This window comes from Ambystoma mexicanum, chromosome 2p, assembly GCF_040938575.1.
Source record: "Ambystoma mexicanum isolate Mex_15411 chromosome 2p, UKY_AmexF1_1, whole genome shotgun sequence".
NCBI classification, from domain to species: Eukaryota; Metazoa; Chordata; class Amphibia; order Caudata; family Ambystomatidae; genus Ambystoma; species Ambystoma mexicanum.
Window position 1 is genome coordinate 545,592,254 of NC_090923.1, and position 18,833 is coordinate 545,611,086.

At 46.1% G+C, this 18,833-nt stretch overlaps 1 protein-coding gene across 4 annotated transcripts in view; it reads left to right on the top strand.

Moving 5' to 3' along the window:
- Positions 1-18,833, top strand: part of PPM1M (protein phosphatase, Mg2+/Mn2+ dependent 1M) — a 591,924-nt gene that overhangs the window by 112,003 nt on the left and 461,088 nt on the right. For 2 of the 4 annotated variants that reach the window (XM_069643990.1, XM_069643992.1), the window contains exons 1-3: positions 5,705-5,849; positions 6,069-6,251; positions 9,615-9,735. The exons of 1 other annotated variant lie outside the window; for it this stretch is intronic. In XM_069643990.1, the coding sequence (XP_069500091.1) occupies positions 5,761-5,849; positions 6,069-6,251; positions 9,615-9,735 (393 nt within the window). In that variant the 5' untranslated portion in view covers positions 5,705-5,760. Of the gene's footprint in view, positions 1-5,704; positions 5,850-6,068; positions 6,252-9,614; positions 9,736-18,833 lie in introns of those variants that run through there. One more of the 4 variants, XM_069643991.1, reaches the window with a different exon arrangement.

An 18,833-nucleotide genomic window follows, 5' to 3' on the forward strand; every position in this document is an offset into this window, starting at 1 on the left:
AGAGAGTTTTTTCTTCTTTTTCTCTCCTCTGTCATTTTGATGCTGGGTGCAGCTTGTGAAGGAATTGAGGGTGGGCATTCCTGGGAACACTCCTCACGCTTTTCAAGGCGCTCAATTTTGCAACTGCTCTTCTGGTCAGTGTGGAGGGGCGTGCCATATTGGGGACTACAGGACATTTTGTAGTGCAGGATACCCCTGTAGAATTCTTTCTCCTCTGGTTCCGGTGTGGGTTGCGAACCCTAGCAAGGCAGGGGGGCTTGTGCGCTCACTAACATGAGGACCAGAATGCAGGAGGTGCCCCTGTTGGAGCTGCACAGGCTGTGCTGGGAGGTGCCCGAGCCCCGGGCCAACAGGGTACGTTGGCCCCAATGCCTGAGTTTGATGTCTCATGGGCACAATCCAGCTTGGGCTGGAGGTGGAAATCGTGGATTGACAGCATGGATATGTATTTCAAAGCCACTGGGGAGACTGATGAGGAAAGCAAGGTGGCTATACTTGTGTACTCGGCTGGCGCAGCAGTGCATCAGATTTTCCAGTCGTTGCAAACAGTTAATGAGTCCTACTTTGAGGTGAAGAATGCGCTATGTGAACATTTCATGCCTCTCGCAAACAATAATTCGTAATGTGTAGTGCAAGACAGAAAAATGAGTCGGACGCTTTTCATGGCCGCCACTGGCGCATGCCGACAATGTGCGCCTGGGACAATGAGCAGGACATGATTCACAACCAGTTGATCCAAGGATGTGTGTCTGGCAAGCTACGACATCAAGTACTACGTGAATCTGGCCACACGGTGCCCTGAATCCTTGAACTCGGACGGTCGCATAAGGTGGCGGAAACACGTGCATCCAGGATGGACGCAGCGATATGGCCCGGAAAGACGAAGGAGGTATGAGCCAGTGGCCAAGGAGCAAGAGGGGCACGGCAGCCAGCTGGACCACAGAGGGACAGAAAAAACAGGTTGCCTGAGTTGTGTCTGAAGTGTGGGTATGACCTACCGCACCCCACGGAGTGTCCCGCAAAGGGAAAATCCTGTGGAGATGCAGGAATGTAGACCACTATGCACGAATGTGCAGGGCTCCGCTAGCGGTAGTGGTCCAGAGAGGCCCCATTTGGGCCAGGTTTTCTGACAGCAGCGCCCACCTAATGCGTCCCTCGTGGATCAGGAGGAGGAAGGAGCCGTCCAGGACGTGGAAGAAGAGGGAGGTGAGGAGAATATTTTTTTTATCTCCAGTGTGAGTGTTTTGAGAGCTTAGGCCAGGAGGCAGCCGAAATGTATGGTGCAGGTGGATGGGTCACCGGTGCTGGTGGACACGGGCGCCTCTGTCAACGTCATGGCCAGGGTGCATTACGAAGCCATAAAGGACCCCATGACACTGCAACATCCAAAGGCACGCATTTTCACTTTCGGGAGAGATCAGCCCATCCCATTGGTGGGAGCATTCTTGTCGAAGGTGGAGCATGGCAGTGGTTCGATCAAGGCACATTTCTTTGTGACAGATGTGAGTACCAACACTCTCCTGAGCTGTGCCGCGGCGGAAGCACTGGGAATTGTCAGTTTCACGTATAGTATGTATGTGGAAGATGTGCAGGTGATCTTCGAAAGATTTGCTGAGTTATTTGTGGGGATTGGCCAGATGGTCGGTGAGCTAGTAAGACTGCACATTGACGAGTCCATCCGACCCGTCGCCCCTCGAAAAACCCAAACTGCCTTCGTCAGAATCTGTGTGCACTTGCGATTACCCAATAAGGTGATAAAGAGGCAGATACACCTTACCCCTACGATTGAGGACGTCATCGCAGAGGTACAGGGTGCAAGGTTTTTCTCCAAACTGGACTTGAGGGCTGGATACCACCAGGTCATGTTACACCTCGATTCCAGGTATATCGCAACATTTACGACGCACCAAGGATTGTACCGATACAAGTGCCTCCGCTTCGGTGGGTTGTCAGCTGCTGAGGTGTTCCAGAACTTGATAAGAGGGGCTCTGTGAGACCTAGAAGGTGTCTTGAATATCAGTGATGATATCCTAGTGTTTGCCAGATTGGAGGGAGAGCACATGGCACACCTGGTGAGGGCCCTGTAATGTATACATGTACTGGGCCTAACGCTGCATAGAGAGAAGTGTGAATTCCTGAAGACAAGCATTGAGTTCTTTGGCTTTGTGTGTAAGGAAGGAGGGGTGTCGCCTGACCCCAGCAAGGCTAAGGACATAATGGAGGCCAAGTCCCCAGAGAATGTGACGGAAGTATGCAGTTTTCTGGGCATGGTGACCTACTGCGGGCAGTTCATAAGGAACCTGGCTATGCGTCTGAGCCCCTGAGGAGCCTCACGAGGAAGTATACCACCTGGCAGTGGGGCCCTCTTGAGCAAGAAGCTTTCAAGGATGTAAAAAGAGCCCTTGCGGCTGAAGATACAATGGTGTTCTTCGACCCATCTCTTCCATCCGAGGGGGTGGTAGACACCAGTCCGTTTGGTCTGGGAGCGGTTCTGACGAAGATGGACAACAAAGGAGAAGTGAGACCTATTGCATATGCCAGCTGTGCTCTGTCATAGACCGAACAGAGATACTCACAGATCGAGCACAAGGCCATTGCGGTGCTGTAGGGGTGCAAGAATGTTTGGCTATATGTGCTGGTTAGACCGGTGACAGATCACAAGCCTCTGTTGAAAATCATGGCAGGCTCTTCGTCGAAGCCACCAGCCCGGATTGAGAGATGGATGCTGGCGCTGCTGGATTATGGCATGTCGCTGGTGTACCGGCCAGGGGCGAACAACGCAGCTGACTACTTGTCACAACACCCCCAGGACAAGGATGAAGTGGAGGACGCGATCAGCGTCGAGGAGGCCAATGAGCATATACAAATCATTATAGAGTCTGCCCCCTCGAACTCAATGACCATCCAGTAACTGGTGAGGGCGTCAGAAAGTGATGAGTGTTAGGGATGCACTGCTGAGAGGGGAATGGAAGTCAATCCTGGAGGGCTTAGGTAAGAGAACTGGGTAAGAGAACTCAGGAGGTGCGAGTGACTCTGGCGCAGCTATGAAGGGTTCAAGATGAGCTGGCGTTCTCGGACTCAGGGCTGCTTCTGTGGTGTCGGGGGGCAGGAGGGTTGTGCCTGCCAACAAGATTCAGCAGGTGATTGATCTAGCGCAAGGCCACCAAGGAATGCCTGACTACGGCTGAAAGTGTGGTTCCCTGATCTGGAAGGGAGGGTAGAGGAGTTTGTAGCAGGCTGTGTGTGGTGCCAGGTGGCATCCCCGGTATAGAGGGACCCCCCAATTGAGTCCATGCCTCGAGGGACATGCCCGTGGCAGGCGGTGCACGCAGACTTCGGGTCAACGGGGAGAGGCCTCTATTTCCTGGTGGTGGTGGATCAGTGGTCGGGGTACCCGGAAGTTGAATTCCTGGACTCCGTGTCATTTGACAATGTGGCAATGGCGCCGGAAAAGATCTGTGCGACCCATGCTCTACCCCAGGCCCTATGTTCGGACAATGGACCGGCCTTCCAAGGGGAATGCTTCAGCCAATTCATGAAGGAGTATGGAAAACACCATTGGAAGATCGCTCTGGTTTGGCCGAGGGCCAACGGCGAGGCAGAACGGTTCATGAGGACCCTCAGCCAAGGTGTTCAGGATCGCACATGGGCAGGTACATTGTCTTCAAAGGGCCCTCTACCAGTTATTAAGGTAATATCGGGCAACTCCTCATTGCTCGACCGGAAGCAATGTTTAAGAGATGCCTCTTGCCTGAAGGGGACCGGGAGCCGGCTGTGATTGATGACGCCAAAGTGGAGGAGGAGAGGAGGTACAGAAACGAGGGCGCGAATATGAGAAGGGGGCTTAGACAGCACCAGTTAGCTCTTGGAGATGAGGTCAGTGAGAAATAGGTACCCCCAAGGGAAGCTGTCGACATACGAACAGAGCCCCAGAGGCGTGATTGCAATGAAGGGGTGCATGGTGACAGCCTCAGATGGAAATGCCACTGTTACCAAGAATGTCCGTTTCTTCAAGCGGCTGGGAGATGGCACACAGCTGGGGGCATCCCTGGGGAAAAAATTGTGCCGAAGAGCCTGATGAAGGTGGTGGGACTGACTACTCTCAGGTTCCCCTAGACTAAGGGGATGCAGGTGAGGAGAGGGCGAGCTGGTAAGTGGGCCAATGGTATCCCCAACGAACTGGGAGGGGGAGTCCTGCCAGCCTGAATAACTATGTACTGATCCCTGAGTCGAGCACCCTGGAGTTTGCTGGAGACTCTTTTACCTGTTCATTTAGAGGGTGTGATTTGCCACGTGTTTTGCGATGTTGTTGTCATGAAAAAGGCGGTGTGTGGTGTTCCTTTAACAGACATGCATGGCGGAGTGACGTAACAGTTGCGTGTGGAAATTAATAAATGGGGCGCGTCACGTGCACTTGTCGGAGCATGCGTGGAGCCGGACGGGATGCAGAGTCTGCTGTGTCTTCTGTGGGGTTAGGGGGGTGCTCATGGTGCAACTGGAGGCCTCATAGCAGGGGCTCCTTTCCACATCGACCAATATTGTTCAACCTTGGAGGGTGTTTGACTTCCAGCAACAGAGCTCCAAAAGCTCCACTGAGCATACATGCCGCAGCACACACCTCGAGCCGAGCACCGACGAAAACACTAGACGAAAGCACCTAGTGAACCTCTTTCCCCAGAAAACAGCGTGATAGAAGTCGGAGCAGAGCCCACCCACCAAATAATGTCGACACTTTTACTGATCATAGGCCACTATGGCCTGTGCTCTCTGGTGCTAAGGCAGTCCCCCTGGGGAAAAGGACACTGGGCAACCCCATTTGATTGAAGCATTCAGCCCATATGTACAATCGATGAATTTGCAGTTTTTTTCTAATTTATGTGAATAAGTCCCTATTGGGAACTGAGTCTGTCGCAGCACAGCCGGGTTCAAGGGTCACTGTTACCGACTTGGCTCTAATGTGGATGGAATGTACTATTTATATATATCTCTTTTCGGTCTATTGATGTTTTTATTTTAGCCATGATGTACTTTTATGGCCTAAGGCAGAAATAAAGTTATTGATGTTGGTGATGATCATTTGTAAACGTGTAAATGCTGACCACAGACTGTCGATGTTAAAAGAAATTATTTCCTCCAGTCCCTGACCCTGGTACACTCAGCCAAACAATGGTCTTATATAAAGGCACCTTCCCCTAGGACTGCCATTGCCTATTCCATAAATTATTTCCTTTGGAAATGACAACCTGACAATAAATGTAAATACATCTATTACTTAGTAGTGGAATACCCAACCCTTGTCTTTACCATTTTCACATAATTCTAATAAAAGTACAGATAAATAGGGTTTAGGTTGGTATCTACAACTTTATATTATTTTATTTATTCTATTGTGCAAACAGGAAGTACTACATACACACATTAGCAGACATGTTACTTTTTGGAAATGCTCATTATCACAGAACCACACCGCTTTTACTTTCCCTTTCTCGGCGCACCAGGCAGTAACTTGTTTTTCTAGTTCTCGCTGCTTTTCATGGCATTGGTCCAACATTACTTTGGCTTTAAGTGGTGTGTTTAGCTGGGAAACAATGCAGCCCTATTAAACTTCAATCCAGTAACAAATCAGATTGTAAGGATTTGTCTGAATGAGGAAGTGAAAATGCCACCTGCTTGTGCGTATGTATAGACATATAGCATGAGACTGCTCAGAACTAAGAGCCACTTAGGGAGGGAGATCTCGCATGACCCGATCAACAGAAAATGGTTTACAGGGAAGGTGAAAGGGAAAAAACAGTGACCGGAGTAGAAACTCTACGAGAGGCAGGAGATGAGGAAGCTAAGCGAGCATGGTGAGCAATTGGACGCAGTCCAGATTGCACTACAGGTGATTGACTTACAGGAGCCTAGAATGATAAAGAAGAGTACAGCAGAGGTTATGAGTGAGCGTCTAAGGGCGAGCTAAGGAGGAGTTCAAGCGATCAGGGCATAAGAGAATGCTGATCCTGTTTTCTTGGAAGTATTTAAATGTCTTTCACCTGGGTTAGGAAAGTTTTTTTCGCCAAACGTAGGTCCGAGCCAAAAGAAGGGGACAGAGGCTCCCACGCCAGGAAGCTGGTACAGCAGAGGACTGCCATCCCCAGGAGGCCTCGGTTCCTGCCTGCAGCGTGTGGAGATGGAAAGACACTGGGATCTAGGCCTGTCTCTTCCTCGTCTAAGGACTGGCCACTCCTGTGGGACACAGGATATGCAGAGTGAGTTTTCAAGCTTGAAGGGACCTGAATGATAACGTGTATGTGTATAGTTTAATGCTGTTACCTATAGCAATATATCTCTTTAACTGTTAACTGTCTTCACCCATCCTTCCCCTTCTCCTCGGCTCGCTTTGTCTTTCAGCTACATGCAGTATTTGCATGTTGTGTATGCCTTCCTTTCTATCTTTCCTACTCTTTCCTTTGTGTACTTATTTTTGCACTATAGACCCTTCTAGAGGTGGCAGAGCCAACGGATTTAAGAGATTGGCTTGGCTCTAAGAGCCAAATGCGAGCGGAGCCAGCAAAAGATGCATATCTTGCCGCCTGCTTCCCCACCCTCACACAAAATTCACAACTGCCATTCTTCATCCTCAACCACTATACCAAAACCCTAAAAACTGATATCCTTCTCCGTGCCCCCCACAACACAAACACATACCTGATGTGTCCTGCCTCCATGCCCCCATAATAGGAAACGTATACCTGGTCTGACAATTTTGAAAGGTACAGCACCGTGAAATGAAATTATATTTTCCAGGATCACACACTTTCTATAAAATGGAATTTGATCCCTGTCTGCACGTATCTTATCATCCCTAGCTGATATAAATGTGTGTGCAAGAAGGGTTTTTTGGAGAAAAAACAATGCTTTGTTATAAATAAATGACTTAAAATCACGCAAATCACAAAATATAACCAACCTGACCAATATATACAACTTTATGATGGTAAGGAAAAAGAGTGATTATAGGTCAAACAAGTTTATTCGGATTAATAAAAAATCCATTAAACGACAAAAAACACTGTTATGCACATATAAAATTACAGTTTCATCAAAACTTCTAAATAATTAAGAACCATGAACATTCAAAATGGATAACCTGCAATGAGATCATTGGTCGTATAGTTTCATAAATAATGGCCCCATAACAACACTAACAACATCAGTTAAAAGCACAGAATAAACTTTAAATACCAATTGATAAAAACTGTTATAAAATTCATAGTACTAGCTAGCATCACCTTGCAGTTTTAATATGCCCTTTCTGAAGAACATCGCTCTCTTCAAAAACATGAGCAGTGCCCACGCTGTGTAGGGCGTGTCGGCACTCAAAAGAAACACGAGAGCTGCCCTGTGCGAACGTATCGCTGTCTTCTTTAGGGCGGGAATCAAGGTCGCTCTACGAATGCCGGCATATCTTGCACAAAAAAAACAATAGGTGGGATAGATCCTCAAGGTGGTGGCCACAGATCGGGCAACCCGCCGAGTCGGGAAAGCCTTTGCATTTGTAAGTGTTCCCTTGTAACCGAAGGGAATCAAACCGTGCCCTCGTAATCAGCCACCTGTCATTTTTTGTGCGGACTCCAGTTCAGGTAGGGTTGTATTCCTGTGAGTCTACTGATACTAGTGTGACATTGTACAGATCTGTGGCCATACTCCTCAAGGATTCTTTTCCTCACTGCAATCCCACCCAATGCTATTTTATATTGCGCCCCCACCCTCTTGGTGATTAATGTGGCGGGCGGAAAGAGTGAGTTTAGGTTAACTTCCCCCAAAGTTTTCGAAACATATGCAAGCCAGGGAATTTTTTCCCATCCAACTCTATCCAACACAGCATGAATGATGAAATGGCAAAAAGAGGCATGTTCATTGGCCCATAACCGGACCCAGAATAAAAGTGGAGCCATTGCCCACTGGTCCTCCCAGAACACCACACCCAGTTCTCTGTGCGTTGCTATTCCAGAGGCACTGGACGGGAGCCCCAGCAGGTTTTTGAAAACTTTGGTCTCCTTTCTTTCTATCTCAGCTGCATTCTGGAGACCTCAAATGGGTGCACCGTACATAGTGGTAGCTACGGTTTGTACTCCATAAATCTTAGTGATCACGTCTAGTGGTTGTCCCTTGCACTTGGACATACATCTATAAATGCCTCCTAGTTGTTGGCTCATCTTCGCAGATTGTTTGGCCGCGTGGGCCCCACCATTTAGTGCCTCTGAGAAACTAATTCCCAATTATAGCTTTCTTTGTACCACTCTAAATCAACTCTACACGTACCAGAATGCAAAGTAATGTGGTCCTAAAGAATCCCCTGTGTTTTGCTACTGTACGTTCAAGACTTAAACACTCAACAACAAAACTGCATGAAAAGGTCAGATAATTATTGTTGTCTCATATGGACTTGGAACTGGTTATTGGGCACAGCTTCTAAGGGGAATCAGTCTTTCAGCAGGCTCAAGTGAGAACAAGAAGAAGCAACCAGCTGTCCTGGATGGTGCAAGATGGAGGGTGAAACCTAAAAGGCTGTGTGATCGGTGTGAAGCCTCATGTATAGGAGAGCATACCCCTTACCCAAGGTCAGTTTGAACTCCCACCACCTCATTCACACACTGTGTAGTATGTGGAGGCCCCAATGGCCATTGCCCATAACCCAGAGTTTGGGGAAATTGTCCTAGTAGGTTTCTTGTACAGTAAGGGAAAATGCCACAGACAGATCCTATTGCCCACCGAACAGTGTTCACTGTACATCATTTCTCTGTTAGGAGGGAAACATTGCTCATAAGTCAAAGCAATGAGTAAGTTAAGGGATACATCTGCCTGTTCTGTGCATATTATAAGCCATCAATATTTGTATTTTCTTTGGAGAAAACACTGCAGTTCAATTCAGTATGTATAGGTGCACCTTTTTCTGGAGTACACATTTAACTGAATCACTTCTAAGTGATCCTATTTGTGGCAGCCAACGTAAATTTGACCATTTAGGTAGAGTGATTTGCCCAGGATTGCATAGATTGGGCAAGTGTGGCATCCACGTTTTCTGGTTGCACAGTTTGCAATTTTGCAGGTTTCAGTACACGCATGCTCCCACTGCATCTTTAGTTGGGCACCAACATGCACTTCCTGGTAAGAGATAAACAAAGTACTCTGTGCAAGTAGATGAATACTCTGTGAATGTAATAGAGGATGAGGTGATGCTTAGCTTGGCTCCATTTGGGTGCTTTTTAAACAAAAGTACTTGAGCAGAACCAGAGGTAGGCATTTGGGTCTAACTAGGCTCGGGCCAGCTCTGGTTCCCTCACTACTCGAAATCCTTCATGACATATTCTCTGACCACCCCTTCTGGCTGACCCATTGCAACCAATCATATCTTTCCCATTTTCTGATTTATTTTCCTTTCTGCTTTTATGCTCTTTCTTTCTGTTATTCCTGTTTTTGAATTCCTATTGTTTAATCATATTGTCTTGGTCCCCCCCTCTTCACTGTCTAGCTCCTATTCCATGACCTCAACCCCAATTTCATGTGCTAGTTTGCCTAGCGTGATTCAAGAATGCGTGACATTTGTCAATTCATGTTTCTTTTCAAAGAGTTATTAACGCTCAGAAGTCCATTTCGAATGAGGATCAAGCAATGTGCTGCCACATAAACATAATGAAGGCTGAGTCTTGTGCAAGAGCAGAAGGTGCATCAGGAATAAAGCCAGAGAAGGTTGGTTCCACACTTTGGTGGGTGGAGTAAAGGGGTCAGGGTGAATAAAAGATCATGTATTAAATAGTGCGCTTTGTCAGAGTAGGAGTGTTGTGGTTTTGGACATAGGAAAGACATGTGGGAAGCCTTAGCATTTTATTTGTATATCCTGGGCATGGCGAAATGTTCTCGGTTCCTCAGTATACGAGCAGAGCAATATAGTAGTAAGAGGATATAAGATATATAATCTATTTAGGATGTAATGGAGCATTTCACCTCTTAAGGTGGCATGGAGATTTGCAGTGCCATTACTAAAGGAGATGTTGCTCTAGTAGAAGAGGTTTATGCTTTTAACTGAAATAGAACAAGTTAAACAGATCCAGGTTGTGGGAAATTCCAGAAGAGAAACTAGTTGTTTCTCTTCTGGCATTTCAAGACCAGGGATGTGGAGACAAAGCCTCGACCCAGATGTCCTGTGATTGGCTGACAGTCCTACTAACTAGCCAATAACCCTCGCCGGCTGGCAAGCGCCGGCCCAAGAAGGAAGGCACAGGAAGAAAGGCACCTGACTGAGCTGACCGAGCGTGCCGCGCTGCGGGCTGCCCAAGGTCTAAGCTCCCTTGTCGTGCCTTGACTCAACCCCTTTCCAGGATTACTGCTATCACGGTGAGACACTCCACTGACAATCTTAAATGTTAACATCCACAGTATACTACGAGCACCCTTCCATTCATACCAGTGACTCGTACCAAAACAATTAAGCATAGCGTTTTACTTGCACTGCACTACCTTCTTCCTGTATCCCATATGTTCCGCCCTATGCATGGATGTGTTGTACTTACTACCTGACTATGTTCACTACTGCTCCAGACACCATATCGTACCATTTAGCCTTATTTACTACATTTAAACACTGCACTGCCATGTCTCTTCAATGTTACTACTGATTCATTAATTCTCTATATACACAGTAGTACATAGCCGGTTTGCAAGGTTTTGAGCTAGCACTGTTACTGCAGCCATTTCCAGCACACAGGTGCACAGGCGCATTTAGACAGTCTGATGTGTTAGCTAGCTCTGCCATTGCCATTTCCAGCACACAGGTGCACAGGCGCATTTAGACTGTTTGATGTGTTAGCTAGCTCTGCTATTGCCATTTCCAGCACACAGGTGCACAGGCGCATTTAGACTATTTGATGTGTTTAGTTAGCTCTGCTATTGCCATTTCCAGCACACAGGTGCACTGTCGCATTGAGACCGTCTGAAATGTCGTTAAGAAGCCCGGCCTGTACTATTACTTCTCAGCACATAACTGATTTAGTACCCCTAGCTCAGTGGTAATGTGTTAAGTAAACACCCTCGTCGCTACCTAGATCTGCACTTCTAGAACCTTAAACACGTAGTAGCAGCCTTCTGCTCTATTACCCGCCCAGACCCATTCCATAGGTGTGACATTCCAGTTACACTACGGCTAGCCGGCACCCAGCCAGCCCTCCTCACTTAACTAAACCATGCCAGGTTGGTTACTACTCATGATGTTTCCATTTTGTATTGTACCGTATGATACACCCTGCACAGGCTCCCACCTTATTATCCATGATAATGGCCTCTCCAGATTAGCATGCCTCCGCCACCACCCCATCCCCTGCCCCACACCCTTCCTGCCACTGACCAGTCCATTCCCCCAACATCACCAGTTGATCAATGGCCCTACAGACCACATAGGGATTCGAAAGCCACAAAGAACCAGCTCACCCCACTCAACTACTACCAATAAACCACCTAAGATGACTATTCCAGCCCCCAGCTCACTTAGACTCTCCAGACTTAGATCACAGACCGTCACCACGCTATGCTCTCCGATCACGAACCGCTCTAAAGTCAACCAAACAAAACAAATCCCTCTACTACGACCCTTAAGAACCCAAAGACTCAGATCCCGATTCTTAAACCATCCTAGTATAAGTGCCTCCTCCACCTCTGCCATCATAGGAAGCTCACCTCCACTAGTGACCCATTCTAAATGCCCCAAACCACCACAAGAGCCTTCCCCTCCTATACACCTCAAAGCAGCACTCATTAATGCATGGTCCATACCTGCTCACGCCACAGAAATACATGACTATATCACGGAACAACAACTTGACCTACTTATAGTGACGGAAACCTGGCTCCACCAAGCTTCCGGACCCTCACTCTCTATTGCCATTCCTCCAGATTACACCATCCTTAGGACAGATAGAATAAAATCAGTAGGTGGGGGAGTAGCTATTATTGCTAAAACCCATCTCAAAATAAGAAACTTGCCCTATTGAGAACCCAGACGGTTACGAAGTCCTGCTAGCCAAACTAGCTACAAACCATAAGACTACCATAAACATAATAACTATCTATAGAGCACCTAACGCCAAATCTCAGCCATAATTAGATATACTTCTACTACTAACGCCACTTATTAAACGGAATACTAAATGTCTAGTCCTAGGGGACTTGAACTTAGGATTCAATGACACTCAAGACCACAAAGCAGAAGCACTACACAGTGCATTCAAAGGCATGGCATTCACACAACTAGTGAACGCCCCTACTCATACAAAAGGAAGAACATTAGATTGGATACTACCACTCAATACCATAGTATCCATAGACTCCATTAACCCGATACCATGGTCAGACCATCACAGTATACACTTCTCTATTTTGTGTAATGAACCAGATCTACCTAAAACTATCATTGAGGAATCTTATGTAACAAGAAACATCCGGAAACTTACTCAACCCCCTATTAGCCACCTCTCTCAACATAAAAAAGATCAATACCGAAAACCCCTGTGTACTAGCTGAATTTGATCATAATTGTCTCACCAGTACAATTGATACCCTAGCACCCCGTGTCAACAAAACCAAACGCAAGGATAAAAAAATCCTCTTTTTGGTTCAACGAGGAACTAATCTCTCTTAGACGGATTAAAAGATCGCTTGAACACCGGCTAAATAAAGCCCATACCTTAGAAGCTATGGAAGCATTCAACTCTGCAAACAAAATCTATAAATCAGCCATCATTACCCATAAAGCAAATGCCTTCAACACCAGAATAAGTAATGCATCCTCTGACAGCAAAGAACTGTTCACCATACTGAAGGAGCTGGAGAATCCGATCCCCATAATCAACCCAGTCCAACCAAGTAAAGAATGGTGCACCACCATCCAAGATGCCCTGGCATCTAAAATCAAACTATTACAAAACAAAATCATCTCCAAAAGAAAACTCCTTACTGATAAGCCTTCCACTCCTAACCAAATCTCCACAAACATAGTAGACACCACCCCTCTCTTTAACTTCTCACCAGTCTCACATGATGTAGTACTTAATACTATATCCAAACTTAAAGCTTCAAACTGCAAAGGAGACAACTTTCCAGCGCACCTAATCAAATTATGTGCCCCTACTCTCACACCCATAATTACCAATTTCGTAAATGCCTCCTTCCATACCAATCGGGTCCCAGCCAGCATTAAAGCGGCGTGGGTTACCCCTCTACTAAAAAAGCCCACTTTAGATCCATTAGTACCTATGAACTACCAGCCCATAACGACTGTCCCTTTCCTACTTAAAATTATCGACAAATTAGCCTACAACCAAATACAATCCCACCTCGAACAAAATAACCTACAACCACAGAACTGAGACAGCCCTCTTGGATTTGAAAATCCAATTGGACTCTATCAGAGACTCAGGCAAACTAGCAACCCCACTGCTATTAGGCCTATCAGCAGCATTTGACCTGGTAGACCATGATAAACTATGCGACACCCTAAAAAAAGACTTTAATTTCTCCATTAACGCGACTCAGTGGATCAAATCCTTTTTAACGGACCGCACATCCAGAGTTGCCATCGGAAACTATACAGCGGACCCCATAGTAGTACCTATAGGCGTCCCCCAGGAATCCTGCCTCTCTCCCACCCTCTACAATGCATATACTAAACTCCTTTTCTCGGCTCTTGACGATATGGGTGTCATCTACACCAACTTTGCTGATGACACCCAGATCCTCATCCCCATTACAGGTGACTACACTCAAGACACCAACACCATCAATAAAGTTTACTCTATAATTCAAAATTGGATGGCCCTAAACAGTCTCTGCCTTAACGATGAGAAAACGGAGGTCCTCATTGTGGGCTCCGAAAAAAGAATAAGCACCCTCCACTCTAACTACTCTCATATCAACATTGATGGTACACAGATCCCAATACTCAAACAAGTTAAAACTCTTGGTGTATATATAGATGCCAACCTCACTATGCACAAACAAATAGCAACCCTCTCCTCGTCCGCAGCCTACACAGCAAAACTTATTTCACTCAGCCGCCAATTTCTTACCCCTACAAATTGCATCATGTTAGCCAGAGCGCTGATTCTAACGAAATTGGATTACTGTAATATCCTATTGCTAGGAATCTCCAAAAACCAATTTAAATAAAATCCAATTATTACAAAACAAAGCCCTTAGAGCGGCTCTAGGTATAAAGAAATATGAACATATATCTAGCATCAGAAGAGAAAACCACTGGCTGCCTATTGAAGCATGAATCATTTTCAAAACACTCAACACCGTTTATAAATGCATCACCAACAAAGCGCCTAGCTACCTCAACAACACTATCAAGAAAAAAATCTAATAAACTGGCCCTCTTGGAAGTTCCTCAATACAAATACAGTAGAGCAGGAGGAAGCAGCTTCAAAGTCTTAGCCCCATCGCACTGGAACGCACTACCCATTAGTATCAAAAATGAGGACTCCCTACTAAAATTCAAAAAAGCACTGAAAACTTGGTTATTTAACAAATATTAACCTCAACTAGTCCTACTCCACCTTAGTACTAGAATGCCTCTGGTTTACCGCATTTCTTTAAACCTAAACAGTAAATGTATTCCCTACGGCTCGTATGTACCTCTAGAACTGCAACTAGTGTTTTAAACAAAATGTGACCTGCTACCGTGACCGTTTGTAACTGAGTATAAGAAATATGATCACATGATTTATTTGTAATTCAGTATAAGATATGTACTATGTGATGGTAACTGTAAGCCTGTATAAAAATGCTACAATTTATTGAAATTTTAACACATGTAATAAATAAAAAAATAAAATAAATGTTGCAAGGTTTCTTCCCAGCAGTGGGCATTTCTTTCCCAAGTTGGCAATGTAGAATACCAACAAATGAACACATAAGAAATAGAAATGTAATTTTAAAATATTTTGTTCTCAGTTTTTCAGATTATCATCGTAACTTAACCGTCTCAAAGTTATCCTCACCCCTTGTTAATTCTGGACCTCTTGAAACGTTGCTGTCTCTTAGGATTAAATTCGCATTCATCAGGTTGTAGGGTAAATGTGAGACTCCAGTAGTTTCAATGGCTTCTTCGAATCAATTGGGGCGTCATTTACGGCGGGGAGTAACGTTAGTGAAAGACGTAAAAGCTATGGCTTTTACGTCTTTCATTAACGTTACAACCTATTTTCCTGCATTTGTATGGCAGAGAGGAGGGGCAGAACACAACTTGCGTATCCGCTGCTCCCTTCTTTTCCGCCATACAAATCCTCCACCAATTGCGCCCACATGCATTTTCGTGTGGATGCAAATGCTGGGGATCCGTATTGGGGTCCGTCTGGTTTATGCTGAAGCAAAAGGCAGGAAACCCGTAGGGATCCATTGTAAATGTTGTAAACATGGCATGGAGGGTTTACTTCATTTAGCGGTTTTGTTGGACTGTCGGAAGTGGCTGCAGATCTTACGCTGCCCAAACGCGTTATTTCCCGAAGTGACGGTTTGACGGTCACGTGATCGGGAGTGCTTCGGCTGGGTGCCGGGTCCCTCGCTCGAAACGTAACGCTCGAGCGGTCCGCGGGCTGCGGACCGAAGGAGTAGATCGAAGGAGCCGAGCCCTGTCTGCGCCCCGGGTGAAGCCGTAAAACGTTTATTGGATTGGGGAGTCGGGCCCTGGGAGTGCCCAGCACGGTCATTCGCTCCTCCCCGCTCTTGCTGGATTCCGAATTTCGGAGCCAGAGGTTTGCCCGCATTCACGCCTGCTGTACCTACTACGTTCCCTACGTAGGAGTTGGGTGAGGACCAGGAGGTTGGGGGTACAGTTTGCCATCATCTAATGCCCTATTTTTACGGTCTATAATTCCTCTAACTTCAAAGGAGGAGGTGGTGGAGGTGACAAAGGTGCGTAAAGTACGAAAGTGTATCTTACTTGGGACAGATGACACAAGTGAATTTCTAATAGGGATACATTGGCAAGTCCAATTACCTTCCACTCCTGGTGCTATGGATCATTTGGACCCCCTGTTTGTCGGAAGCGGCTGTCAGTGATTTTCTGTTACTAGCAGTGCGGCTTGACGAACCCAATTGGCTGAGTGACGCGGGGGTTTAGGAGCACTTGCACATTGGGCATATTAGCCACGAAGAGATTACGTGCCCTTGGTGAGTTTAAGGTCGGTTTACTGCCCAGGGGTGGACTGGGTTTTAATCCCGTTTTGGTCTGTGGTTAGCCCTCCCCACGCCCCTTACGGTCTTGCTTTCCTATCTTCTTCCCATTTTTGTTTTTTACGGATTGGTAATGCCAGGGAAAGCTTCCAGTTGCTGTAAAGTAGCAGGCATTAGGGGAAAAAACCCTATGCACTGCGCTCCACTAAACAGCCTGATGAAGCTGTATGGTGCTGCAGAAAGGCAACAAGGTTGGGGATACAGGTCTGAAAGTGCCCGAGGAGTTCAACAAAAAAAACGGCCCATTGGATGCCTTCTTCCCAACTAAATCCGCTGCTCAGATAACTACTTTGCCAGCATCAGATGGGATTCCATCTCTAGCTGATGCAGACAGTAGTTATCTACCGTTGGATTTGGATAATGACTCCTTATTGCAGCTATGTTACGCCTTACAAAACCATACCTCCCCTGATGTAAGGGGGAGGATTGAAGAGGCGGCAGATATAGCGTCTTCACAACTGCAGCCCTCCTTGCTGGCACCTCCGTTTGTAGAGGAGATTCGAGTCCCTTTGCTGTCAAGGGAGGAGATTACACTGGGTGTAGCGCCCCCTTCGTGGGCGGTAGTGGGTCCTTTTACGGCCATAGAAACAAATGAAACTACACAGCCCCAACAGTCCAACATAGGAGGGGCAGTCAGGCTGTCTGCCAGTCCCAATATGTTCTATGGCACCGCCTTGCCCTCAAGTACTTTTACTGAGGATGAATATAGCACCCACGAGATTTCTGCAAACCATAACAACAGTACTTTAGATTTTGCAGTAAAAATTCTATTAAAATTATGTGGCACAATACACGAAGATTTGAAGCTGCAGGGAGTTGCAATTGCAAGCATATGTGAACGTTTATCAACTCAAACTCAACACAAAGAGAGGGCAATTATTTACTTGCGGGAGATTGCTACTCAGAAATTACCTGTTGCAAAAGGTGCGTCACAAGATTGCATCATTGTGGAACCGAGGGCAGCAAATCCGGACAGGCCCCCACTTCCGTCTTTGGCAGACCTCATAAGGGGTCTCTTACTAAATGTCAGGAGAAGCAGCCAAAACAGAACTTCCCAATGACAAAAAAGAAGATCAGCATTGAACTGCCAGATAATCAGGATGCGAGTCATCCTGTTTTAAATTCTACAATTAGACCCGGCAGTGTCAATATGTCAAAAAAGCAACGAAAAAGAGCTGCAAGACGCAAAAGACGGTTGGCGCAAACTGTGGGCACCCTCACTAGTTGGCTGTTGGAGGAAGGCCCAGCCTGTGCCATGTCTTTTCAGGAAGAGGACATAGTTACAAAACAGGTCCAAGTAGACCTTAACCCGGTAGTTAGACCAAAGGAACCCCCGTATGGGATTCAGAATCCATCGACTAATACAAATATGGTTTCTAGTAATACTATCAATCCTTCCGCTGACTCTTCCGCGGTGTCTCCATCGCCTACTAACTCAGTGATGTTACCCCAGAGAACTTTAACTATTGCACCTAAGTCAGCTGTTGAGGGCTGGCCGTTGAATCGAGCTACATTTCTGTCACTGCTAAACAAGGTCCCTTCCCTAAGGTTACTTAATAGCGGGGATTTTGATTTTGTGGAGCCATTGAGACCTCTGAATGCTATGATCACTAAAGTGCATTGTAGCCTGCCTGAAACAACAGCTTTAATCAGACTCCACTCAGCTTCCTTGGGATATATGGGATATGTTCTAGACAAACCGCCAAAGATGAATGTGAACGAAGAAGGATGTACTAAATGTATTTGTCAAAAGACTCAAACAACGGTCTCTAAACCTGAATCAAAGTCAATAGTTAAATGCAACGATAAACAAGGCTGGGAATAGTTAAAGAACATGATTGCCTCTAAAAGTTGTTCAGATTGAACTTGGTCAGTGGTGATTTGGAACACTAGGGGGTTTAATCACTGGCTTAGTGGGGGCAGTGCACAGGAATTCCTGTTCTTGCATGAAATCTTTGTGTTACAAGAGACCTGGATTACATTTGATGTGGAATTCTATGGGTATGTGTCCTTTCAATCAGAGGCCACTAAGGGAGAAAGTGGTCGTCCCAAGGGTGGCCTGTTAATAGGCATAAAGTCATCATATAGTCCGAGACTTGTACATGACCCCGAACCAGGTAGTAATGTATTAGCTGTGGCAGCGACCATAATGGAGAATGAAGGAAAACCCCAAGAGTTGTTAATCATTAACATCTATGACCCTCCAGGTACATCGAAGTCTGAGTCCATCCTCGAGCAATTGGACACCATATTAATGAATTGGGATACTGATCATGAAAGCCACCCGATCATATTGTGTGGTGATCTGAATGCGAGATGTGTGGACTTAGAAGGTTGTGGTAACTATAACAATGCATCTGATTTCAGCCAATTGCCACAAACTACCTCTAACTCTAAAGGCAAGGTATGGGTTGATTATTTAAATGAATGGAGGTGTATAATCCTAAATGGTCGCACAACCAGCGATATTCCCGGTCAACCGACCTGGTATATGGGCACCAAGAGGGCAGTCTTGGACGATATGGTGGTCTGTGAAGGTGTCTTGGGTAATGTTATGGGTA